General features: G+C 35.3%; 1 protein-coding gene across 5 annotated transcripts in view; it reads right to left on the reverse strand.

The window, feature by feature from the left end:
• spir (spire) overlaps positions 1-22,364 on the reverse strand; it is a 167,671-nt gene that overhangs the window by 36,391 nt on the left and 108,916 nt on the right. For 4 of the 5 annotated variants that reach the window (XM_053747686.1, XM_053747708.1, XM_053747678.1 and 1 more), the window contains exons 4-9: positions 7,617-7,771; positions 3,500-3,703; positions 2,160-2,189; positions 1,521-1,693; positions 1,204-1,267; positions 661-775 (exon numbers count right to left, since the gene is read on the reverse strand). In XM_053747686.1, the coding sequence (XP_053603661.1) occupies positions 661-775; positions 1,204-1,267; positions 1,521-1,693; positions 2,160-2,189; positions 3,500-3,703; positions 7,617-7,771 (741 nt within the window). The remainder of the gene's footprint in view (positions 1-660; positions 776-1,203; positions 1,268-1,520; positions 1,694-2,159; positions 2,190-3,499; positions 3,704-7,616; positions 7,772-22,364) is intronic. The other variant, XM_053747696.1, reaches the window with a different exon arrangement.

Consider the following 22,364-nt stretch of genomic DNA (forward strand, 5'->3'; position numbering starts at 1 on the left):
CCGGAAGGACACATGGGAACGGGAAAAGGATTGGAATCTGGAACAAAGGTTTTTAGGGATTAAATTATTTAACATTTAATTCTAACCAAATATTATAAACCGAATTGAATATAATAAAATGGAATGAAGGAAATTGTCTCTTTCAAAATACAATTTCCTCGCGATAAAAATGTAGAGATTATAATGAAGTAGGACCTATCTACCTACCATAGAATACATACCTACCTAAGTAAATAATAATAAAATCAAAACTATACCTTTGTCCTATTCAAACTCAACTTCTAATTTTCTCAGGCCTACCTAAATTTTATTACTACAGGTATCCTTAAAGTTATATTTTCATTTTATTATCATTCCACACTCCTCAGCGACGGCAGTGACCTTTATCTTCTAATACAATACAATAGTACTTACTTAATAATCGAGTACTAAGTACCTACTTATTCCTTTGACCTATTTAAAGACAACTCCTAATTTTTCTCCCACCTACTTTTTATTACAGGTGTCCACATTTATCGTCATTTCACATTCATCGGCCACAGCAGTGACATTATCAGGTCGCACTGCTATGAGCTTCTATTGTTCTTTGTTTTGAAGACGAAGCATTCGCTCGAATCTACAATCTTATATTGCTTTACCAAATAGACTAAAGTTACTCACATAACCTCCTCGAGTAGGGTGTGGGCCGCAGTTGCCTGCCGACCTGGATGGACGCCAGGAGTTGTTCCCGAGGAGTCGCCTCTCGTCGTGCTGGTGGGAGTTTGCGTTCTGATGCCTGCCGAACATAAGTACATTGTGTAACTATAATGCCTACTTACTACACACTATCGCCGTACTCTGACAGATGCCGACACGAATGTACGGACAATACGTAGTTTTGTATAAGGGAATTTATTTACCACAATGAAAAACCAGCAATGTATGCCGAATCCTCCAAACTGTGTCACGATAACATATAGCCGATATAAAGACTTGTCATTGTTATAAAATCTTAGGATCGAAAATTTTAAAAGGCCTCATATAAAATGCGAAATAATGAGGAAAAAGAAAAATTGTATTTTCTTAATCCTAATCTAATCCTAGGTAGTTTGTAGTTTTTTAAGAATAAAGTACTATGAAACATTTGACGCGAAAAAGTATGTAAATGTGAAAGTCTACCTTCTGAATAAATAAATGATTTGACTTTGACTTTAATAACCTTACCTTTTTGAGCGGAGGTCTACTTCTAATAAATTCGAGTATCATGGCGTGTGCGTCTTTCTTAACACTGAAACAAATAGAATAATATAAACATAAAATAATAAAAAGATAATATACCTCAGCATTGGATTTCGATCTTTAATTTTTTTGTGGTGTTTAGTTATCTTCCTCTTCTCATAAAACTAGGATTCAGTTATAATTCTAGAATATCGTTAACAATCTACATACTAAAACTCGGGAATATAATCTAAAAAAAATAATTTTACATATACTTAAAACAATTTTAAAAATGAAATAAGTTTATAATCTAGTCTACTCACCTTTGTGGTATTACACCATCTACTTTCCTCAGCGTATACCTTCTTGACCTAATGTCGTCCATCAGAATTTCATAGGGAGTCAGTTCATATTCAATGGGCGTCCTGGAGTAATTCACTTTCTTTAATTTCACTCCCATTCTCAATTCACCAATAACTTGCATCCAAAACCGCGCCTGCAATGTTTAAATAGCAATAAGTAACGTATTTGCTATTAAAAAATGTTTAGGCACTTTTTTGATGGAACGGATTTTAATTTTTGACATTTTCACAGATCGTAATGATTGAAAAAAATAGAGAAGTGATAGGTAGGTAGTTAAATAGGTCTCATATATAAAACTGGAGAAAAATTAACATGCTCTGTCCGAAGAAGTGAAAAGGATAATTAAGTACACAAATTACTTTAGTAGATAGATACAAATACTTTAAAAAGCCTACATTTTTTGTCCAAATGTGACCACTGATTAGGTATATAAATAAAAATCAAACAAATTAGGTGTGAATGATCACAAATACAAGCATAGTTTCTTAGACTATATGAATGGGTATATATAATTTTTAATAAAATAATATGACTTATAAGATGAATAAGCCTAATTGCTAGAAGCATTTCCTATCGGTACTTTGTCAACATCTACGTACTTGTAAGGCCCTCCAGATCCGGCGGTTAGACTGAACACGATCAGAAAAATTGGGTTAGATTTATCGTAATTATAAATAGTACCTTACATTATAATTATTATTATGAATCAATGAAATTCACTGTGGAATGAAAAAATAAGTACATTATATTTTTAATACATTGGGATTAGTAGATTATAAATCCAAGAAGTGTTAGGGAACGGCTCGAGAATCAGGAAGCGAAGGTTTTAAATTAGATATTCTGTTTAAAATCTACATAACACAAAGGTGTAAATAAAGTTGTTGAACAGTCTATGGTACCTTGTTTTGGATCATTATTTGGTATATGCAAGTTTTGTATTTTAGAATGAACGGATCATTATTCCAATAGTTCACCGATATAAATTAAGATGTACATTTTCACGCGCTGAATTATAATTAACCAATAATGCAAAACTAAATTCTTAGACGGAGACGCCATTAATAAAACATACATCTGTGCCGTCATTTGGATACATAACACGATGCAATTCGGTCGCACACAGCGCAGAAATGCATCGTTTCTCTATGACACTACTCGGATGTTTTTACTATTCAAGTTATGGCTTTCTATAGTTTAGTATTTTAGCTATTTTTTATAGATTTACGTATCTGATTGGGAAACTATTTGGTAAGTACATTGATTAGCAACAATAATACGATAATACTTATTATAATAACGGTAACCTAAATAGTAAAAGAAGAGGGTATTGGATTGGCCATTGAAGAGGGTATCTAGATTATCTTTTTTTAAAATAATTATGAATCTGGGTTTTCCCTTGAGTTAGTGACAAGGAAAGTAGTGGTAATTTATAGAGGTTTTTGATCAAAACGTAGACAGAAACTACAGAATTCGTCTCGTCATAAATCTTTCATTTCACTGAAATAAGAAAGAGAAACGTGTATATAAGTACAGTTCGTGTGTCCGGTTGTACAACGCCTATCTTGCAGTTTTGTATGAGATAGGCCGGGGAGATAATAGAGATATTATATCTCATACGGCTGCGCTAACTTTGGTACAAAGGGATCTAGGTACCTGGAAATTGAAAGTACTTTCAATTATTACACTAAAAGGAAAGCTAATCTTTAAATAATGAGATGTAAAAATTCAGGACTCGAGCAGGAATCGAACCCACCCACGCCTGCCTATCCGGAACAGATCAAGACCATGCCGCCGGTCTGGCCAAATAATTTCAATTCCTTACGTCTTCTAGCCGACAGACAGTATTTATCATTAGAGATTAGTTTCAAAAGCATGTGACATGCACCAATACAAAAAGAACGGCGCTTTGAACACAAAACGTATCTAGAACAGAACATACCCAATCGGAAAACTGTAGCGTGTCTAAATGCGTGACGCTCTCCTCAGCTGCGCCCAGGTCGCGGGCGCCGCCGACGCGCACTCTGGCGAGGAAGGAAGCCAGCTCCAGGGCCTCGGCGACCAGCGCGCGGCACACAGCGCGGTAATGCGCCGCGGCAGCGTCGCGTGCGCATCGCCCGCCGCCGCCGCAGTGCCATACGCAGCGCTACGAATTGAGAAAAATATTTTTTTTTTACAAAAATGTCATTTTACACAGCTTTTATTGTCTTCAGAGAAATATATTTCTGGTCACCCAAAATGGATATTAATCAAGTTACTTAATTTGACGAAATTTAGGCGACTTCTGAGATATATTCTCCAACAGAATATTAAGAATTTAACTATGTCAAAAGCAGACATACCATACGCATTCTGCATCATAAATGTTGTTATTAAAAGCTGAAACTCAATGCCAATAGAGATTCATCACGGAACCAAGACAGTAATAATACTTAAGTTTAAGTTAATAAGCATCTAATGAAGCCTAACTTACGACTGGATTGTGCTGAATTCCTCCAAGATGCCCACGCAGAGCGGGTCTGTCGCAACTCTTGGATGGAATGTCATTTGTTTGTCTAAATTGATTGTTTGGATGTCTGTTAATATCCCAATAACATTTTGATTGCACTGACTCTAAGTCAACCAATCTTTACCTACTAATAAAGATTGGTGTATTTAAGACATTAGGGGTCAGAAAATAGACAGTTGTGGAAGGAGAAGATATTCTACGCGGACCCATTCACAGGGGATGGTAAATGTTAGATAATAAAGTCAATGTAAAATAATATAAAATAGTGAGGAGCAGAAAACAAACAACAATAATAATAAAAAATAATATTTGATAAATCATTTCAATTTGATACTTCTATGCTCCTCAGATATAGAGAGATTTTGATAGACAGCACGGACACAGACGGATATAATTAGATTCTAAATGGGGTCCTTATTTCCATCAAAGAACTAGGTAAGAGCTATGGGAACTAATGCGACCACAAAATTTTCATTGCTAATAATTATCTCGAAGATTTTGATTTTCGAACTCCTTTCATGTATCTGTGTCCTATTAGTTCCCTTCACATGCATTTGGTTGTACCGATGAATTATATTTACCCAGGACATGATACCCAGGTCAAGGCTGTCGGTAGCACGACAGCTTTCGCAAGACGCCTTTGTTTGAACTTCACGCAGCTGCCTATTTTAGAGACATGCACTTTGGGCACGTCAATATAATTCAATCTATGATTAGGTTGATGACTCATATTAGTTGGACAAGCTTTTATCGACGGTACATTACTTTTATTGCTGTCTTGTAACTTGTCTTGCTTTGATTTTGTCTACTTTCCTAATATGAAATAGCAGTTCCAATGATTTCTCCGAAAATTTTACCGAAATCTTGCATCGGTTTTTGTCGTATCAAAAATTAAGTATTTTTCATATTTATGTAATGCAAAAAATCACAGGAATAAGACAAGGACTCTATCTTGCATAAATTAGGAAAGTAGATCAAAATTGTAATAATTAATTATGCAAATACTCTTGACAAATGCCAAAGAAATTTTCAGTGGAGTTCCTTCCATTGTTCTTTCTAAATCTAGCAGTGAAACTCAACGATTATAAAAAGCTATAGGTATACGTGTGACATGTGCATTGTATACGTGTGAGACGTCTTTTTATCACAGCTTTTAAAACACGTACTAGAATTTTTGTCAAATCCCTTTGAGAGCAGAATCCTACATTATAGAGCAGACTCCGCCCTACTGACCTACTTACAAGATATCAATTGAAGAAAACTAAAGGAAATTGCGACCAAGTGTTTTTCTAGTGAGATGTTTGAAGTCATTCTCATGAAAAGGCTTTTGAAAGCGGGATTCGAAGGCTCTACGTCCGTTATTGAGTTGCTAAAGTTTGTGGGTAAACGTTTCATTGGTTACTAGCTTTTGCCTGCGGCATCGCTCGCATAAATTGGCACGTGAACAGTTATTTTCCTGGAATTAAAGGTACCCTATGTCCTTCTTCATACTTCAAACTACAAGTGACCTACCTATGAAACATTTTAAGAAGATCGGTTGGGTATATAGTTAGAGCGCGAAGAGGTAACGGTTTTTTTTTCATTGCAACACCAAATAAAATGGTCAAATTTGGTTGATAAACACCCAGTTTTGCCAGCGAACAGGAGACAGCACCTTCGTTTATTTTCTTCGTTTTCTTGAGATACTATGTATACATACTTTTTACCAAAAAATGTACGGAAATGAAGAATGATAGTACACTTCATCACACTATGCTATAACAATTTGAACTGAAACGGAGTCTCCGTTTCAGTTCAAATTGTACACAGTGAGTAAATATTTCATAAACGCTTAGTTTCAGTAATATTAAACACTAACATAACAACTTCAAAGGATATTAAATTGTCGCTGAGCGCCATGAAGAGCTGTTTATTGTCAATTTATGAGGCCAACGCCATTCGAGAATTTCAATGGTATTCGCTACGGAAATTTACACGAAATATTCTGAAGTGTGTCGGGAAATTTCCCGAATCTTTAACATCAAACGAAATAGTATCGTTACAGAGGATTGTTAGGTAGGTACTTCATTTTCATTGTATTTCTCTTGTTGTTCATTATTATTAGTACATAGGTTTAGGACCTTCTGATAGTTAGGTTACTTATAAGTACTATACCTATTGGTTTTAGTTTTAGTAGTTATCCTGCACTGTGGTAATAGAACTTAAGATTTTATAATTAAACTTTTCTTGTCCTGCCCCAAGTCTATCTTGCTTATATATATTCATTATTATGGTTTTAACAACTGCTAAGTTAAATTTCAACCAAAGAGTATCTTAAATGGTTTTTAAGGATTGATCCTTGCTTTTACTTTCAATGTTAAATTGAAATTACCATCTCGAAGTAAAGTATAAATGAGTGAAATTAAAAGAGAAGTCGTAAAAATAAGTGAAATACCAATTTTAAAACATTGGTTTAGTGAAACCAGTCCGCCCGCTCATAAAGGTAGGGTTACACGGAAAGTGAATAAAATTAAAAAGATAAAGTGATACTTTTTTTAGGAAACTTGGGTGGTAGCTTTCACTTTGAGGATGACGCGATCCTTATCGCCGGCAAAGTTGTTGAAACTCAAGCGCATAGCGTTATTATATTATGTAATACTAACAGTGGACGTGACATCGTTTATGGAAAATAAGAGCATTTCTGAACAACATTCTACGAGTACATAGTTCAGTACCAATATACCATCAGCGGCTCTAGGAATAAAACTAGTGTCGGTGTTTATTATTTTTAAAATGTTTTGATAAAGTCGTGAATAATTTTATTGATACAATCAATCTGACTCAGAATCAGACTAACACCTTATTAGTAACAGGTAGAAGTTATTTAAAAAACGAGATGCTGATAATGAGATTTTGTCATGTTATTAAAACTTTCACGCGGCAACATTCAAGGCATAGCTAATTTGAAATCAATGTAGATTTTTTGACGTGTATGAAGCCTTCTATAAATAAAGTACAATAAACAAAAGAACCATGATGACAGGGACTGGTTATTAAATATTATAATGATATAATATTTACTTTCTCAAAATCAAAACACCTTCTGGATTACAAGGGCTCAAGTATAACCTCAAAAGTTTTGATGGCTATTGCATCATCACTCTTTGAGCCGCCATAACTGCTTTCACCGTCTCACTAAATCGTATTAGGAATAGGGATTCATGACATGACCATAGATTATATAATGCTGTGACCAAATATTTATGCTTATGGACGTTAAGTGAATCCGATATTGTGGAGACACTTTAATACGTTTGGAATTATATTAACACGTTCAGAAATGGGATGGTAAAAGATTTTATGGTCGGGAAAAGTAACTGCTTTATAAATGTAAATGAACTTGGCACTTCCAAGTGTTTCTCAAATAACGAAGTCATTAATTTTAGAATTGTAAAGTTCAAACAAATTTAATAAGATTTGAATCAGTAAACACATTTAGATTAGGAATTTCTTCTAAGATGAATGATGGCGGCTACAGAGTTGACACGCCACGAAGAAGAAGTATATCTACCTCAACAACATCCTTGAGAGAGAATCGCCTTCGCCGACGCCTGCGCCGCGGCGCTGGCTCAGCGTCCCGCTCGATGCCCTCATCGTCGGTGTCTGCGCGCCCGCATTCCGACGTCTCAGAGCCTTCAGACAACACGCCGAGTTCCTCGTCTTCGTCTGGAATAAATAATAGCAGATCGTTAAAGAATTTCCCTATATTAACGTCACAATTGCTGGAAAACCAGCTATAATAGATCAACAATGCATTCTTGCGCATATCCAAGCATCAGCAATCAGTGTTAAAAAATTGATTAAAACTGTTGAGACAGCTGGCCCTTGTGCAGTCAGTGTAATGGGTATCCTTAGAAGCGGGTACTGTCCAGATTGCTATTTTTGACTAAGTGACAGTACATAATTATTACGTTTATTGATTGCAATGTATTTAATAAATATAAACTCAAACAAAAAAGTAACTTTTTAATATTGGAGTCGCTGAACTGAAATGTTTAATTAAAAACAAGAGTGAACGTTTCTTTAAATAATTTCATCCGTCCTATTCTTCAAAATTATTGCTTAATTACGAACAATGACACCTTGGCAACCTACTACATGTCGCGTATGATCAATAGATGCACATTGATCGTATCTGTCACTTCACAAGCTGCCTGTCCAGTTATGTCAAATGGAACATTCTTTCTGAATTCAAATTTGAATTCGAATTTAGCAAAAGACAGGCCCGCCGACACAATGGGAAGACCTTGGCAGACACGTGTGGTCCGATCACTATTGCACATTTCGATCACGATCGCTACAGTTATTGACACCGGCTTGCGCAAGCGCATAGGAGTCGCCGATGCCACTAATGGATTATCTCATTCTTGAGAATATTTATCTAAAATTTTAATGAAACTTTGTGGTTTTTTACCCTTCTAAGTAATCCAAATATTGATCCGAATTAAAGTGTTTTCAGAGGTTTTTAAATAAATCTCAACTCGTAACTAAATAAGTACAACAAAAAGTCGAAAATGTTTTTTTTTTTGAATTTTTGAAAATAATTTTAACATTTACGAAATTTTAAATTATTTAATGGAAAAGACTTTTATATCAGGTTATATTATCTTTCTTTGGAGTGGTCTTAATTTAGAAACATAATATATAGTTATAATTCGCTAAATCTCTTGATCTAAAGGACGAAACAACCTTTGATCTTTTCCTTTATGACACGCGGACAAATACGACTAAAACGTGAAATGGTCATTGCATAATGAAAAGAGCATATATATTCTTAAACCATTCTAAATCCTATTTCAATGATGTTACAGTTTGAATTTCAAATTCATTGTAGAATGTTTGTTTTGAAGGTATCAGAGGTTTAAAGGCTGCTATAATTTAGTAGCCACTGACCCATAGCTTGCATCATACGACTGAGTCATCAGAATATACAGACATAGAATTGAATAAGTTTAACTGTAACTGATTGGTTACAAACTCCGACATACGACGAAACAGAAGAATTAACGATATCTTTGCCCTAGATTAATTTGACTATCGTTTCACAGTTGCTCCATCTTTAATAAAATATTAAGCATACCACATCGTAGATAGGGTTTACTCATTCATTCATTCATTCATTCATTCATTCATTCATTCATTCATTCATTCATTCATTCATTCATTCATTTATCAAATGCAAAACCTCCTAAAGACTACTTGGGTACATCAAAACAAGCAAAATTTTGTATTCATTACGTTTAGATAAAAGTCGTAGAACAAAAAGATGTTAGTCTCTATGTACCGTATGCGCTTTTGCAAGGTTATGCGTTAGATACCAGTAACCCTGTAAATCAATACATTCACTAGTATTTTCTTTCATCCATACATTCACTCACTCATTTCTACTCATTATACTCATCATCAGTAACGATGAAGCGACTGAATTACATGATGCATAAAGTTAAACTCTTCTATCAACATCAAGTATCGTTTACGAAATATAGAGAGGCAAGTAGGAGCAAGACTTCCTTTGATCAATGTTATGAAAACTACTGGCACAATGAATTATTTATTGTTAAAGAATAAGTAAATGAACTGCATGAAACTATCACAAAGATTCATTAGTAACAGAATAGGACACAAGACACAGTTAACACATACCTAGAACCGGAAAAAGACAACGCCGCAACAAACTGTGGCCGATAACAATATGAAGGTGGAAGACACATTTTATAACATCAATGCTACGATAAATACCAGAATGGGAACATCCAATTACCCATAGCATTGCATAAGGCTTGTCATCGGAAACATAAGGATATTAGTAGAATAAAGCTCTGTTACAGTACTTGGTTATACAGGTTGTGTTTTTTTACCATGTAATTTTCCGCAGCAAGGGTGGCATTATTGAGACCCAAAGAAAATATCGAAAATATATAAATTATATTCGATAATAGCGAAATTATGATAAAATTTGTTTGCTTTCAGAAGACATTGATCGATCTGCTGATCTAGTAGGTACTGAAAGTATGTTCTTGTTTCACAATTCTTTTTTATGTTTTGCATATTGTAAAAATTAGACTGAAGTTTAAAAAACGTCCTGTATTTATTACTATAGGTTTCATATCGCCATTGAGTCGTAGGCGCCGGGGAAGGCGCCTGCGCACTACACGCAATCAATAGTTGCAATAAACTTGGATTGATTTAAAGTTGGATTGGAAGTTACAGTACATTTTATGCATGAAGATAGTTAAGCTTTAAATCCATTCGTTCGAATACCAGAAGTTCGAAGTCCCCTTTAATCGCAAAAATAATACGCTGCTATTTCATTTATTTTATTGAATATTATAAATGCGAAAGTTTGTGAGGATAAAGACAAAGACAAAGATTATTTATTTGCAAAAACAAATAAATAATTTATATTTTTTTACAATGTGGTGTTAAAAGAAAAACTTAATCCTACATGTTTCACCGTCCACGGGTGTGCAAATTTAAATGGAGAGCATGCTGTCATCCCACAACACAAAATCGAATAAACAAAAGTAACTAATTTAACTATTTTTTTATCTAAATCTATCATTAAAAAATCGTTCAAATTATAATAACATTTATATATGTGATGAGATGATATGATATGATAATGTGTGTTATTATTATTTAATATTAATTATTTATTCCCAGAGCAGGATGGATTCTAAAAGCAAATTAAATGAGTTCAAATATAATATTACCTCAATATATAATTTCATAGCTTTGAAATTTAACGCTTTGCCCAAGAATTGTCGTAAACCTAAGTGTGGTTTGCGTAACATATTTTATTTGCTGACTGCGCTATCGCCTTGCAATATACTCTGTGATATCCTGGTACGCAATGGTGCTAATGACGACAGCGAATTATGATATTTTATAAACGTGGGAATGAATGGAGACAGTACAGATAGGTCGGTCAGCTTGACTTCAGACCAAAAGGCGTAGGTTCGAATTTCATTATACGCATTTTTAGGTCCTTGTGAATGCTGTGTGGCTTTCAGAAAAACCTGGTAGTATTGATAATGATAACATGAAAAACTGACTGCATTACAAATGCGACAACACTTGACACATCAATAAAGATGAAGGCCGATTAATTAATCGGAATTCATTCAAAATTCATAATTATGAATTAATTGTGACCAGCAACGCAATAATATCAGAACTGACCAATGTGACCACGCTTTATAACCATGACCGCATAAAAATAACCTTTCTTTATATCGTGATACAGATTGCCATAACTTCAATAAAAACGGAACATAATCAAGAATAGGACATAACGTTACAGATGTTACGAACAGCAGTTATTTATTGGAAATGCTTCGATAACGTTATTTCGTTGCAAGTTATAATAACTGTTTCAATTGTCTTTCCATGGGGGCACGCACCAGATACGACTTTCACGTAACATGACTTTTGTGTTTTGATTTTATAACTCAAAATTACTTATTTTGTAACACACTAGCAACTGATCGAACTGATGCTTGTTTGTCTGGAGATTTTATCTAATCTTTTCTTAAAACTGTTGACTTATTTATGGTCTTTTTAATCGACAACCATAAAGAACTAGTTGCGCCCCGGAGTTACGCTCCCTTGGGATAATCCGTCCAGTAGACTTTGCGTAAAAGAGTAACAAACATACAAAAATTCTCACAAACTTTCGCAATAATTATATTATTAGTCTCGGATCGGAATCAGTGCGTTTTCCCAATTGTTTCAAATCAATTCGATTTTTAATTTCGTTGCCGAACATAAGGCATATTATATAAATCAAATAATTTGCATAAATAGGATAGGTATAATAAAATTTTCATATAATAGTATAAGTACTCGTACAGACCTGTACTTAAACGTTTCCTCAGCCATAGAGCATCGGAGCCCACGGTCCACCATAGGGTCCGAGGAGCTATAGAAAACGTCGTAGAAACTAATGACAACCACCTTTACTGCGTCGCATCGTGTTCGATTACGTCAATGCAGCGCATTGCCGCTCCGTTGTTCTCAGTTGTTTTCCACAGATTTGACACTCGACGCACCATACAATTCGATGATTCGTTGACGGGCATCGACGCAACGGAGAAAGACGGAGCCACGGGGCCAGTAAGGTACTGGCCCCGTGGCATGTAGTGGGTAACGTAAGCTTCGCGAACAGCAAATGTCCATATCAAAGTCCGGGACAAGCTACACATTGTTGCCATAATCGAACCCCGCCCTTGTAATGTTCGAGGCTGTTCACACTGCGCCTTAGCGGGCATAGTTCGTTTAGTTTTCACTCCGGTAAATGGGACGTGAGAAGTTTAACTCTACAGTGTTAAGATGCAGATGTCTGTTGGTAAATTTATCTGTTTGTGTAGACGTGCCGAATCTAGCAGTCGTGTTTCAGAGAGGAATGGTTTAAGTTACACTTGACCTTACGCACGATATCGTGCTATCTTTCTTTTCAGATTTTAGACAACGCTGTCAAATACTTTTGAGTTGCCTTAAGGCATCTGATTCCATCATTCGTATCATATATTCATTAAGTAATTAACTTAAGTTTTGACTGAACGGTCAACCAGTGTACTTATTAGTTTTCCTACATTGGAAACATATCTGCTTCCAATATTAAAATAAGGACAATATATCTTTCAATTGACAATAATTTTAATATAGCAGATCGGCCACGTTATTTTTGTCAGCGACTGTAACCCCACGTCCAAGAGTTTCTGGTCTCTTTTGGCGCGGAATCTGGTTTTTGTTTTGTGTCAACGTTTGTATTATTAATGCATAATTATTACAACTTTGTCCAAGAATTTCGATTTATTGTCCAAGAAGAGTTTCGATTTATAGACGACCTCGGTGGCGCAGTAGTAAAGTTCTTGCCACTGAACTGAGAGGTTCCGGGTTCGATCCCCGGTCGGGTCATGATGGAAAATGATATTTTTCTGATTGGCCCGGGTCTTGGATATTTGTCTATATATGTATTTGTTATAAAATAGGTATAGTATCGTTGAGTTAGTATCCCACAACACAAGTCTAGAACTTACTTTGGGGCTAACTCAATCTGTGTAATTTGTCGTAAATATATTTATTTAATTATATAAAAAAAATAGGGCCGTAACAAATCAGAAGCGGGATCGACTAGATGAACCGTAGAGATGCGCCTATAACTGTTTATTCCGCTGTGGGCAATCGAATCGAAAGTATCGAGCATCGATTGTGTCGAGAGGTTGCGGGTCAGTCGGCCAGTCACATTGGGCAGGTGAATCCAGCACATAAAATTAAATACTCGTACATTATGAGGTTAGAAATTACTAGATGTTGCACGAGACTTCGACTTGAGATATTATGATTGTAATGTAATGTTATCAGCCTATTACCGTGACAAATTAAGAAAACGTGGGAAAGCGGTCCAGGCGGTTTAAAGGATGAAGTACAAACCTGGATAACGAATATAGTCTTCTAATTGAAACATTATTAGTTCAAAGTTAGACTAAGTGTCATGTTATTTCTTGCTAAATATAAGTCGATGAATAACACATACATACATCGAAAAAAATACACTTAGATTTGGTTCTACTTGTAGAAAGTATAATAATCTTGAGTGCACAAAATATGGCACTATCATTTTTATTATAATAAAAATATATATAGGTCGTAATTGGTTTATACCTAATTGGTATAGGACCTATAAAAATTAAAATTGCGGAATTACACATTGCAGTTTTAATTTCGCATTTTTAAATTAACATTTTCTCACAAATACTTTGTAAATTCCTACCTCCTTGTAATGTTTGATGTCGGCTATTGTCAGGTTACATCTTCGGTTATTTTGGTCGATTCAGTCGGATGACAGTATCTCCATTGATCTGACGTCGATGATCGATGTTATCGATTTGGAGGTCGATTCGTCAGCGCTTTCTGTACGATGTTTGCGAATAATTAAATTGAATAGATTCACTGGCAACTGTGTAGTTGCCAAATAAAATAGATGGGATAAAGACGCTTCTTGATCATCGCGTATGTTATTTTTAACACTGGTGTCAAATTTTATTCAAGTTAGGCGACTTGACATCTAACATGACTTTTACGACTATCGCCATCTTGCGGACTGTAATCGCAAACACACTAGTGAGCTAAATTATCAAATAGTATGCCGGTTTCCATACTATCTTAGCTTATTCATTACATTATTGAAAATTGACAAAACCGTACACATACAAGAAACAGTACATAAACTTGTGTGGTACGTAAAAGTATTTGAATCTAGTACGTTTGCAGATGATGATAAGTCGAAAATAGGTACAGCATATCATCGAAATCAAAACAAGGTAGCTTCAGGAACTACGCAAGCAAACAGGAAAGTATAGCTATCTAATGTGCATGATCTAGTTGTCCTCACGAAGTTCCCACGTTAGCATCTTTTCTCGAAACTTCTTTTATCTGCATTGAGGCACTAATCTTATCTTCTATGCAATCAAACTGCAAATCCACGCAAAAGTACATCCTGCAACGGTATTTGGCGTACTCACTCGAAACAAAATGCATTGTTTTCAACATTGTTTGTGAAGTATTGACTCTCTCTCATTTTCGCGTGCTCCCTGTTGTATTCAGAGCTGTGACGCCCCAAAGCCCAGGGTTAACGTAGAAAATTGCCATTAAATTCGGAAGATTTATTGGCTATGATTTTACAACCGGCCGCCCGCCCGACGTCAATCTTTGGGAATGCTATCGTTATCTATCAGCTGTTAAAGCTTCGTGTCCTTTAGCCGCCTCGTACGGCATCCACGGGAGGATATGGAGTGTCCTATTCTACAGCGGAACCACACGCCGCATGTAAAGTATTACTAATGGATCCTAGAAATTTATTATTTTTTCATATCGAGTGTATTATTGCTAACACCGGTGACATATATTATTCAAGTCATCTAGTTTCAAATTTATTCAAGACAGCTGACATAACTTTTTACAAATAATAATTTTTAAACAATTTTCATTAAGCCATTAGGGGTGCCATAAGTGCTGCTGGGCAAAGACCTCCTTTCATTTGTACTTACATCAAATTTTTCAATAGATAGAAGTTTGTTTTAAAGCACAAGTGAAAAACAAATGGCAGCACTTTCTCCTGCAATTTTGTATATTAATTTAACAAACATTGTATAGTAATCTAATAAATATACACATATATAAGCTCAAGTGACATGACAAAAGCAATTTTGCGGTTAGAAAGATTTTCATTTCTTTGCTTAGGAAAGAAAATTTCAATTCATGTCTCCCGATCGCCATCTAACTGTCGTCAAAAATACATTATTTCTTCTAAATATATAATTAGAATATGATGCATCAAAAGAAGAGGAAAATTACATGAAAAATGTGACGTTAAACAATAGATTTGTTTAGCGTCACATTTTTTATGAAACACTATCACCTTGACTTTGATCAACGATGTCAAGTTTATCAGATCGTAATACAAACTCTCTGATTGAACTCTCCGATCTACTGTACCATATAAGTACATGACATGAAAACACTCAGTAAGATTATTAAAAACATTGCGTAAATTATAAAACGGAGTTCCGCAAGGATCTGTCTTAAGACGCCCTATTTATTTTATATCAACTACAGCGTTGTAAACATTTAATAGAGAAGTTCAGGAAGATGTTTTATAGAAAACTTGTACTTAACACAGATAATTTAGCGATAAAACACCAGATTGGCATACAATTTCTAATTACAAACGGTACGCTTTCCGGCGGTGTTATTAAAACGCTATAAATTCATCACGCCAATAGCAAGACTAGGAAACATCGGGAGGAAATCGTAATGGTGTATTCGAGAAATTACGAGTCGATTATGAATCGAGTCGACATGACTTGGACGCTGCAAAAACGAACGCGAAAGCAGAAAATATGACAAGTAAATTTAGATTGAGCGACTGTGAGAGTAAGGGCACGAAGATACCAAGAACATTCATACTTATCGTTCGGTATAAAGTGAAATTATATGTATCCAGAACCTTCGTTAATACGTAGATGACGATTGTGTTTTAACAGATCATTCACGAGATGTCAATTAATCTATGCAAGCTTCAGTAAATTGATTTGTAAAACAATAACTACGACGTTATCATTGTGTTTTAAGGCTGATCCATTAGAATACTTAGAAGCAGAAGGTTATATTCCGATATCACACTCAAGTCTAAAATTTAAACGAATGCATCTGATAAATACATATCTTTAAGGGAGCAAAAGATGAAAGACAGCCGGAACAAATTCGTCTCTTTCCATTGCGAGCAATGCTGGTACAGTCGATTGCATGTCCAATTACTCTGCACGGACCTCTATGACAAGGTAATAAAAGCGATGTTCCCTTTTAGCACTAAAAATGCCGAATGTGTAAGAAACAGTATACCATTTGTAAGGTCCATCTGATAAGTGCATGTGTGGATACGAGATTGATAGAAAGTAGTTATAAGACTGTCATTAGAGAATGCATTATAAAAAGGATTTTTATACATAAAAATAACATCTAATCTTTTCTCTCGATAAATTTATTTTGGTGCAATAAATGGGATAATTGTGGAGTTTCTTTGGAATCTGATCCTAGGTGTACCATCGGGTCATGATTATCTATCCACTCAAACTACCTACATATATCAAACGTAAGTAATTGGTTCTTGTAGACCTACAATATTTTCTTTTCCAAGGAAATTGTAATAAAACCCAGTCTAAGTGAACTCGTTAATAACAGTATTATAAAGCGAATTATTTTACGCATCACGTAATTCAATAACTATAACTTAGTAAGTTAACGCTAATGCAAGTAAGCAGTGTTATCTGACGCAGAATGGGAGCCGTTCAAATGTGCACACATCTTATATGCCGACCTCATTAGATGCATTTTGCATATCATTTACATTCTCAATTTCATAATGTATTAAATTATCTGTACAAGTTTTACTTCCTAATTAAAAACTTATATCAGTAACTTCTCATGCATATTACGACCATTATATATACATACAAATACTTGATTATTATCTATTGAGATAGATTTTATGTCCACTTTGGGAGACGTTAATTATTGCATCAAAATTAATTAACATATATATTATCACACGGTTTTATTTGCTTTGTTTTGTTTGAGTATTTCATTCATCCTTATTTTTGTACAACTGCCTCAATTTGGATATCAAATGTATTGGAATAATGTATCGCAGTGGCGGTCAGAAGTGATGAGTAATTATATTGTAAAATATAAAAACAAGATCCTGGAATGGTTGATTGTATCGTATCGTAAACAAGTAACTTAGCAACAACCAACACTTCCTCTCAAGTAACCATTCGTCACTCTTATTCCCTATTACACAGCCAAACATAAACCCAAACCAGACACACACTTTTCATACTTTACACGAGGCAAAGGTTTCGTCAGTACATCTGCAATGTTATCTTCAGTAGGTATGTACTCCAACTCGATTAACTTTTCATTGATGCAATGACGAACATAATGATACCGTATATCTATATGCTTAGTGCGACGGTGAGCAATCGCGTTATTAGCTAAAGCGATTGCACTTTGGTTATCAATTCTAACTTTGACAACCACAGTATCAGTGATGTTTGCAATATCTTCCACTAACCGTAAAAGATATGTCGCTTCTTTAGAAGCCTCCGATAGTGCAACATATTCCGCTTCTGTCGACGAGAGTGAAACGCAGTTTTGTTTACGGCACTCCCAGGAAATGGTATTCAATCCTAATTTGAAGATATATCCTGAATATGACTTCCTATCCTTGATCTGTCCTCCCCAGTCAGCGTCGACATACCCTGTAATTCCATAATTAAACGGTTCATTAGACTTCTGGAATATGAGGCCTAAGTTATACGTTCCCTTCAGGTAACGCAATACACGCTTAGCTGCCTTCATGTGTACAGACTGACAACATGAATTATACTGAGCCAAGAAGCACACGGCGGCTGATATGTCAGGTCTAGTATTACAAGCTAAATAATTTAAAGCGCCTACCAAAGACTGGTATCTAAATCTTAAAGTTTCTTGGCAGTTCTTGTCATCTCTATGGTAGTCCTTACCATCATCACCCCCATCTGCCAAAACTTTATGTAGATTAAGCTCAAGTGGGACTTTAATCGGCTTGCAATTATCCATATTAAAGTCTTTCAGTAAAGTTTCTATAAATTTTCTCTGGTGTAGAAACCCATCATTATTTCTTCTCTCCAAGCCCATCCCTAAGACTTGCCGGGCTTCCTTCAAATCTTTAACTTTAAACACCTTTTGTAAACCCATCAGTAAACTTAATTTACTGTTTATATTTCTAAAAAATATAATAAAATCATCCACATAAAGACATATAAAAATATCATCTTTATAATATAAACAGTGATCAATGTCAGAACGTTTAAATGACATTGATAGTAAGACACTATTTACTTTTTCATTCCATGAACGACTGGCTTGTTTAAGGCCATATATTGCCTTCTGCAATAAACAAACCTTTTTATTCGAATCTTTTTGAACATAACCTTCCGGTAATATCATATAAACTTTCTCACGCAAATCCCCGTTCAAAAATGCTGTATTTACATCGAAATGATGCACCTGTAAATCATTTTCCGCAGCCAAAGCCAGCAACAACCTTAGAGTTGATCTTCTCACGACCGGTGAAAATGTCTCAAAATAATCTACGCCATATGACTGTGTAAACCCTTTTGCGACAAGACGAGCCTTGTATGTCATTTTACCGTCAGCATCATATTTGTATTTATAGACCCATTTATTTCCAACTACTTTGGCTTCAGGCGGTTTCTCAACTACCTTCCAAACGTCGTGCTCTTTCATAGACTCTAATTCACGTTCCATTGCTGCTTGCCACTCATGACTATCTGGCCTTCTTAATGCTTCTCTGTAAGTCCGCGGTTCTTCCTCTTTATCATTTAAACTATGATAACAATATAATCCACTTTGAGTACTGCGTAAAATCCTATTCCTTAAAGGATATCTAGGTTCCTCTTCATGGCAATCTTCAAAATTATCAACATCATTTTCATTTGATGTACCGATTTCATCGTCAATAGATAAGTCATTCGATACATCATTAGGAACTACCGGTGTTGATGTAGATGGCTCTACCTTTGAAGAGTGATCTATTTCCCATAGAACAACATTATCATTATCATCAGTCTCTAGAGGAGAATCAACCTTTGAACTTAATTCAGATTCCAGTTCACCAGATTTTAACTGTAAATCTGAACCTTCGATAAAAATAACATCTCTTCCTGTTATTATCTTTCTTGGATCGCTAGGATCTGCTAATCGATAGCCTTTGGTATCTTCACAGTACCCTACAAAAATATATTTATTTACCTTAGCGTCCCATTTCTTTCTTTTCTCTTTAGGAATATGTAAATAGGCAAAAGAACCAAATACCCTTAAATGATCCAAGTTCTGTTGTTTTCCCGTCCACATTTCTTCTGGAATTTTCCCATTGTTTGCACTGTGAGGTAATCTATTTTTGACATAAGCCGCTGCATTACAAGCTTCTGCCCAAAATTTCTTATTTAATGCTTTATCCAATAACATGGTTCGCGCCATCTCCGTTATGGATCTAAGCGACCTCTCCGCAACACCATTTTGTTCCGGTGTGTAGGGAACCGTCAACTGATGCCTTATACCCTTGCTAGAAAGAAATAATTTAAAATTATTATTTACAAACTCCGTACCATTGTCCGTCCGTATACTCTTGACTTGTAAACCTGTCTCATTTTCCACATGTACCACAAAATCTTTGAAAGTTTTCAAAGTTTAAGATTTTTCTTTGAGAAAATAAACGAACATTTTTCTCGTAAAATCGTCAACAATGATAAACATGTAATGAGCACCTCCATACGAATGTTCAGACATTGGACCGCATAAATCCGCGTGTAACAAACCAAGTTTGTCACTAGCTCGCTCTGCCTCACTCCTTGGAAAAGGTAATCTGTGCGCCTTACCTCTAATGCAAGCGACACACGGTTCCATTACACTCTTTCCTCCAACTTCGATACTTGGAAGCTTGCGTAAATCACCTAAATTTACATGCCCAAGCCGCCGATGCCAAAGCGCCAACGAGTCCTCAACTTGAACCGTAGCCAAAGCCCCATCTACAACAGGAAAACAGTCATCCAACATATAGATACCCGAGACTTCACTAGCAGTAACCACAAGTTTACTCGTAATTTGGCCCATCGATGAGTGAATCAACTTACAACCATCAGAATCAAAAACCACTTTCCAACCCTTCTGTACCAACTTACTAGTAGACAACAGATTAACTCGCAAATCAGGTACATATGAGCAATCTCTTATAGGTAACAAAACTCCTTTTAAACTTACCAAAATGTCACCCATACCTGTACTTGACATTTTCTCATCATTCGCACATGTCACAACATTGTTATCAGTAACCTTAAAGTCTCTAAACCAGTGCTTTTGAAAACTCATGTGATTTGAAGCTCCACTATCCAAATACCACAACGAGGGATTAAATGAATTATGGACTGACAGCGAACAATATAATCCAACTTTCTTCGAGCTCGGAGAAACCGTTGATACATTTTCTCTTTTTGCATCCTTTTTCATTTCTGGACAGTTTATTTTTCTGTGACCTTGCTTCCCACATTTAAAACACTTTACTGAATTTTTATGTTGTTTCCTTGTTACTAAAGCTGAATTTATAGGCGAAGAATCCTTAGAAGAGCTCTGAACCGAATCTTCTTGTAAAAGCTTTTGCCGAACATTTTCTGAGGTAAGTTTCATCCCTGAGTGCTCTAAAGCCATCCGCAATGGGCGATAAATATCAGGCAAACCTCTTAAAAGTACCACAGCAACTAAATCATCATCGAAACTTTGATTTATCTCCTTCAGCTTTTGAGCGTGACTCATGACCGCTTGAACGTAATGATGCATCGATTTATGATTTTCCAGCTTTTCATCCAAGAGAGAATTCATTAAATTTATTCGTCTATTAATTCCTTTATCCTCAAAAATGGCTGCCAACGCATCCCACACTTCTTTAGTATACGAAAGATTTTGCACATACGGATAGAGTTGAGGTTCCAAATGAAGACAAATCAAGGTAAAAGCCTCTTGATCCTTTTCAATTTCTTCTGTATTGTCCTTCTCTGGAAGTGTTTGCGTGTATTTCAGACATTTTTCACGAATCAGTAACAATTTTATTGCGAATTTCCAAGATGAGTAGTCATCATGTCCAATCAATTTGGTAACAGAAAATTTCGTGTTCTGGGACATGACCTATTGGAATAATGTATCGCAGTGGCGGTCAGAAGTGATGAGTAATTATATTGTAAAATATAAAAACAAGATCCTGGAATGGTTGATTGTATCGTATCGTAAACAAGTAACTTAGCAACAACCAACAAAATGAAACAGATTTTACATTTAATACTTATCTAACCTTTAGAAACAAAAAATTCCAAGTAAATTGCACTCATAATCAAAAGAGTTCGACTTTGATGAGTACAATTCACTTGAAATTATAAAACATAATTAGTAAATTATATAAACTAATTTTATCATTTCAACTTGTAGCTCTAGGTCTGCACTATTAATGTAGTATTTTTTGTATTAAATTGAGGATATACTTACATTTTTATATGAGAATCGTGTCAGCAAATTTGGAGGTCTGACAACAGAATACGTTCTCCGAATTGCGTCCTTATCTAGCAAGATAAAATTAATAGAGATGGAAGTATAAGTCAGATTCAAAAACAGAATGAACGGAAACTTCAAACGGAACATTGTGCTGGAATGTGGTGGGAATATTTAAATGTTGGAATTTTCTCCATTGTGCACACTTACCCGTAATTACGATGCTGATATCATCTTATTACACCTGAGGTATCTACTTTAGAAACTTTTTTTTACAAGTAGCCAGCAACTATTTAGTTTTATTCTATTTCAATTATTGTATCATTTACCTAAGGTATTTAAAAATAAATGAGCGCAAAGGCGCACTTATTTCAAAAGCAATTTTTTCCAGCTAACCTTTAGGTGGAAAAAAGTGAAGGTTTAGGCCACTTGAAGAAATTCGCGCATTGCGACCTAATTCTCGAAATTCCCTTAGCCTTTCACAGTCATCCTCAAAAGTTCATGAATTTTAATATGTATGTACTATGCATGTACTCCTAGATTAAAATAGAAAAAGCAGAAGTCGGACTGAGGTGTAGTGGACAGGAAAAAAATATTT

Source organism: Plodia interpunctella, chromosome 1 (assembly GCF_027563975.2).
Source record: "Plodia interpunctella isolate USDA-ARS_2022_Savannah chromosome 1, ilPloInte3.2, whole genome shotgun sequence".
NCBI lineage: Eukaryota > Metazoa > Arthropoda > Insecta > Lepidoptera > Pyralidae > Plodia > Plodia interpunctella.